The 6,078-nt window shown below is 37.1% G+C and overlaps 1 protein-coding gene and 1 long non-coding RNA gene across 4 annotated transcripts in view; one reads left to right on the plus strand and one right to left on the minus strand.

Moving 5' to 3' along the window:
• Nucleotides 1–2,279, plus strand: part of canx (calnexin) — a 58,307-nt gene extending 56,028 nt beyond the window's left edge. For all 3 annotated transcript variants that reach the window (XM_056769876.1, XM_056769878.1, XM_056769877.1), the window contains exon 15: nt 69–2,279. In XM_056769876.1, coding sequence (XP_056625854.1) covers nt 69–128 — 60 coding nt within the window. In that variant the 3' untranslated portion in view covers nt 129–2,279. The remainder of the gene's footprint in view (nt 1–68) is intronic.
• A 931-nt stretch (nt 2,280–3,210) lies between these two features.
• Nucleotides 3,211–3,923, minus strand: LOC130438099 (uncharacterized). Its single transcript, XR_008909267.1, has 2 exons — nt 3,537–3,923; nt 3,211–3,411 (listed from the first exon to the last, which is right to left on the minus strand). It is a non-coding gene; the product is annotated as an uncharacterized LOC130438099 (long non-coding RNA).
• Between the last annotated feature and the right edge of the window lie 2,155 nt (nt 3,924–6,078).

Below are 6,078 nucleotides of genomic sequence, written 5' to 3' on the forward strand. Positions count from 1 at the left end.
TTCAACATTAGTTTCAACAGGAGAACTGGTTCATTCTCAATGTTTCTTTTCAATTCTGTCATGTGCAGAAATCAGATGACGACATTCTGAGAAGGTCTCCCAGAAACAGAAAACCGAGAAAGGACTGATCGACTTCCTGAATCTCCTCAACCGTATCCCAACTCCCCTCTCCTCCCTATCCTGTTCTTCATCACTGAAGTGGTAGCAGTCAGAGAGAAACAATGCAGTCCACCATGCAACCAACAGCGAAATGGACTCCTCAATCAAGCTTGAGGATGTTGATGGCTGCCACCATGGTGACGATAATGATAATAATGATTGAATAGCTTAGAAACCTTTTCCATGTCTCCAAAAGAAACTACTTTTTACCATTCCCAGACTGTGAATTTGACAATAGTGAAAAGATCTCATTACCTTATTTCAGCTGTACACACTTCCAGACAGTGTTCCTACGTTCCTACGCCCTCACATACAACAACATTTGCACACTATGTTTTGTATGGATTAAAGGCTTTTTTCTGCGTTTTAGGCAAGATGGTGTAGATGCACAAAAGAAGCCATAGAAGGTCAACTATTGTAAACTATTGATTTGAATAGTTAATTTGATATTCATCATAAATTCAAAAGCTGGTAACTTTACACCATATATTCTTCCACAAGATTCATGTTTTGTTATGTTGTAAAAACTGGACGTATGGCCCAACCATAACCTTAATATATACCCAGACACGCTCCGTAAGTAATCCAGGGAGAATGTCAGATAGATCTGTTGTGCACTGCCTTATTTGAAGGATGGAAGTTTTGCTAATGTGTTTTCTGTGAATGTACGTAATGTGAGTTGTCTTTATTTTTTTTGTTTTCTGTAATTTGAATGGACTTGCTGAATCGTGAATTGCTGTAATGTTTGTTTTTGGTCTTAAACTGGTCCAATAACATAGACATAATGGGACTAAAACCTGTCAGATCTTTTGTTTTTCAAGATTTACCAGTATATGGGAGGACGTTTGGAAGGACGCAAGGCACAAAGATTTAATTTACTGCCCATTGTGACCTGATATTTTGATGAGGTCAATAGATTGTCATGGTGCATATAGGTGAATAATATAGTGGGTTGCCTGGTAACTGGTGAATAATTCAGCTTTCTTTGATGTTTCTGCTTTTTCTGTGATATTATATCTAATCTGGGCTAAATTTGTAGCAGTAGCAGTTTCCTGTTTATAGAACTAATTACATTCACACTATGTGAGAGGACTAAGTAACAGTTACAATATATCAGTGCACATTTAATGACTATATAGCTTGGTCCCCTTTTATGGCAAAATAAGATTATATTTTTTAGGACCTGAACGATTTTTTTATATTTGGATGTTTTCCCCCAGTTATTCTGTGTGTTTAATCGGATTAGATTTATCATAATTTAGCCATTTGTTTGCTGTATCATGTACCATCATGATATATACATCCTCTAACCTTATGCCAAAAAGACATATCTTAATACAAAACATCTTAATGGTCCTGTAATATACTTATTTTTGCTCAATTTAATTTATTTTGATTTCTTTTGCTTTTGGGATGAAATATGGCATGGATGTGTTCTGGACAATTTGAAATAGTACTAAAGATTTTATGAGAAAACAAGATTTTGTGTGTAAACTTAAAGCAAGATGTTAAATCATTTCTTCAACCAATTTTACACTGACTCGGCCCGAAATGCTTAACCCTGAACGATAAAAAGGCACTCTTCAGAGTCTTACCCTGATCTCAAGATAATTAACATAATATCTATGCTGTGTTGCGGGTTCTCCTAAAGTAAGCCTACTTGTTTTTTTTTACCCATAATGGCAAATAAGCCTCAACTTGTATTCCATCAAGCGAGGGCCAATGCCATAACATGAGCTTTGCCCTAAAACTAATTTAAAGTTGACACTTTCAAAGATAATTAAAAAAAATCAAAGCTATAGCAGATCATACAGACTGATATCTGCTGTACAAATACTTACTCTAATTTCTCTAATGGTCCTAATCTCCAACCAAACATGTAATTTCTGTTTTGAGCAGTTTTACTTATTATTCTTTGTTCTTTTTTGTATCTTTTGATCTTTACGTTTCACAGGTGTAGGTTATTTTTACCATGAACGGATATAAAAATGGAATAAGAAATGGATTTGTTGCATTGGGGACATTGAGATTATTAGTCGGAGTGATGAGTTTGCCTTTAGAAAGTTTTGAAATAAAACTATTTTACTTTCAATCTAAAATAAACCGATTTAATGAACTAAGTATGTTTTTATATGGGTGGTTGTGGCTATACTTCAACTAATAATCACACAAGTACAATTTTATTTTTATTGTTGCAAAGCACCTTTACATACCAATAGGCCACGTACACACTGCATCTAATTTGGTTGTCACTTCTCCTTTTAGTGTTTAATCCCGTTCACATATGCCATGTTTGGTTCGATTAAAACGAACTGAGAAAGCATGTAACCGAGGAATTCCTGGGCTAATATTGACAGCTTTAAACACTTCATGATGTCTTCGCAAATTACCGGCTTGCCAAAAATACCCACATATACGCAAGCATACACCAGCATATTAAACGCAGCACACAGCATTGATTTGGATGTCTAGTAAGTTTCAGTTATCAAGCGCCCCTATTTATGAACAATTTCTAAAAACGACTTATCCAAATTTAAACTCCTGCAGCTCTTAAACCTTTAAATACTTACTACATGAGTCTAGTGCTTTGCCTGAAACTGCTCACTCCTTCACTTTTCCCTATATAGCGAATGACTTTTGAGTCCACTATATGGGGAAGTAAATGAAATTAAGTGAATGATTTTGGGAGGGAGCGTTTCAGACACAGCATCTGACTCGAAATCAGAGTGCATTGTGAAAAAAAAAAAGACTAAACGTATATAAGGAATGAAAAAGTTCACTTAGGTTTCGGACACCACTACACAATGGTGGACACCCAATAGAGTGCACTGTTATGGGTTAAGGAATTTAGTGCTGCTGTAAACAAGTGGTTGGATAAACTACAGAAAGAATGCAATGGGCTGCTAGCGAAGTTCAACCCAATGATAGTGTTTAAATAGCCTATTGAAACACAGGTCAGCAGTCACATTTCAAGTCGCAAAGGTTGTTGCAACAGTTATTGTTCTAAAAAATCTAATGCCTCTGTGCAGCAGAAGAAAATATGATACAGCGTGTGTCAAACGTAATTTATTACCCATAATTGATTACCCCCTGCCGGGTTTATGATTATGACCTTTGACCGTACATCCTGCGTACATTTATGAACCCTATGTTGTTGTTCAGGAAAAAAATGTATAATGTCCAGACCTCGCTGCGTCACATTCTTTGCAGAATAGTAAGGAATTGGTTTGAAAATGCTTGGTCTCTGACCTCCTGTGAATGAAAGCAATAAAAGATGAGTTAAAAAAATTAGAAGCACTGATGTTTAATAAAATAGACAAATAGTGAGCAAATGAAATAAGATAAAATAGTCAGGGTAAGTTAAGTTTAAAAAGCACCTTTTCCAGCTGTATCCTCTTAGCTCTTGTCAGGTCATCGCTTCCCATTCTCAGCTCTGCCATCAGGTTGTAACGCTTTGACCAGGATAGCTCTCACAAAGTCAATGGAAGAAAGAGGTTAGAGGCGTAAAGGCTGTATCACGCACATTTAATGGCAGGTAACACAAGCAACGCAATCCTCTCACACATGAGAGATTACTCTTTCTTAGCGTCACAAAATAAAACTAACAAAACAAAAGTATAGAAAGAGGGTAGAGCACGCTTAGCGTCTACGGTGGATCTTACTCACGCTCAACTCAACAACGTCATCACGCATAGCACGCATCAGAAATGACGTGATCAGTCTCTTAAAGGGGCACACCGCACAATAATGTGATGCATGTAAATACAGTTACGTTCGTTACAAGGTTTGGGCATGAACTGCATCCTGCGGTAACCATGGAACAAAGAGACAAGACTGGCTGAGAGTAGAGTACTGTTCTACTCTGGATTTAAGTCAGAATGATTTAGACACGCTTCGGTGTACTGGGGGTTATGTAGCTGATTATACCATAGTCCCAAGACCATATTTTAATGGTTTAGAGATTCACAGAAACATGAATTTGAGTGAAATCACATCCACAGATACATACACTATTTTTGTACAAGACGCTTTTTTAGACGACCGAAATATAAAAACTACACTTTTGTGGCACACAATGGCGCTGGATTTGATTACTTCTAAATCATAGAATATTACTGTATATAATACTGAATATTACAATAGCCCTGACACACAATAATGCATACATACACCAGTACAAGACATTCTTGAATGATTCGATTGAGTGGCTTGGATATGTGAAAAAGACACGTGATGTGGACATTCATCACGCATTGGCTCATGGTGAAATGAAGTTTGGTACATACATAGTTTGGTCTATGTTGATGGCTATTATGAACAATCTGGTGTAAGGAAAGCGTTACACTCCGGAGGCTGCTACTTTCATGGCCACAGTGATTGCTTCAGACCTGACTATATGACTGCATGACTGAACTGTACACACCAGTACTTCATGTATCTGCTCTATCGGACTGTTTACACACACAGCATCATGTGCACTCTATACTGCTCACTTGCACACCAGGAATATTACACTGAATGCTCATTTGCACTAATGGACTACTCTCATAACTAGATTACCTCATCTAGTGCACTGTAACTTTCATAACTGCATAACCTCATCTACTGCACTGTAACTTCAATAACTGCACCAACTTCTCTACTGCACTGTAACTCATCTATTGCATTACTGCATCTATTGCATAACTAACTGCATCTACTCATCTATTGCACTATAACTTCAATAACTGCATTAACCCATCTACTGCACTGTGACCTTAATAACCGCATTAACGCATCTACTGCACTGTAACTTCAATAACTGCATTAACCCATCTACTGCACTGTAACCTCAATAACTGCACTAACTCATCTACTGCACTGTAAATGTATAACTGCATCTACTCATGTATTGCACTATAACTTCAATAACTCATGTACTGCACTGTACCTTTAATAACCGCATCAACTCATCTACTGCACTGTAACTTTAATAGCTAATGTCTGTAACTAATGTAGACTCAAATCACTTGCACTATTGTATAGTCTATATTGTTATCTGTTCATAACCACCTGTACATTAATGTTCACAGTATATAGCCTACTGTTTATATTGTTCATAGTACATACCGACTGTCATATTTTCATAGTACATGCCCATTGTATAGTATTTTCCTAATATTGTATTCTATATTTATTCACACTGTATATCCTGCACTTGTTAATTGCACTTCTGGTTAGACCTAAACTACATTTCGTTACACTGTACTTGTATATGTGTAATGACAATAAAGTTGAATCTAATTTAATATCAATCTGCAGTCCAAACTGCCTTTTGGAATACGCTTGAAAATGTTTAATGACAGGCTTGAGGTTTTAAGAAAATCCTACAATCTTGATGTTGAGGTTATGTGGGAGTGTCATTGGCGGAAGCTTAAGCAAACCGACCCTGATGTAATTCACTTTATGTCCACTTACTCTGCACCTGTAAGATTGAAACCACAAGATGCATTGTATGGAGGCTGTACAAACGCTTACAAGTTGTACAACAAAGCTGCAGAGTGAGAGAAGATTAGGTATGTTGATTTTACCAGCCTATATCCTTTTGTACAGTCTCGAAGACCCTACCCCATTGGCCATCCTGAAATAATCTTCAAGGATTTTCTAAATATTGAACATTATTTTGGTCTAGTCAAGGCTAAGGTCCTTCCACCTCAAGGATTACTCCATCCTGTGTTAGCCTACCGATGCCACGGAAAACTCATGTTTCCCCTTTGTCGCACCTGCGCAGATGACCTAAGCAAAGTCATGCCATGCACACACACAGATGAGGAAAGAGCCATTTCCGGGACATGGGTCAGCCTTGAATTGTTGAGAGCTATTGAGAAAAATTATGTAGTTCTGAAAACTTTTCTGTTCTGGCATTTTCCACAAAGATCT

Source organism: Triplophysa dalaica, chromosome 16, assembly GCF_015846415.1.
Source record: "Triplophysa dalaica isolate WHDGS20190420 chromosome 16, ASM1584641v1, whole genome shotgun sequence".
Taxonomy (NCBI): Eukaryota; Metazoa; Chordata; class Actinopteri; order Cypriniformes; family Nemacheilidae; genus Triplophysa; species Triplophysa dalaica.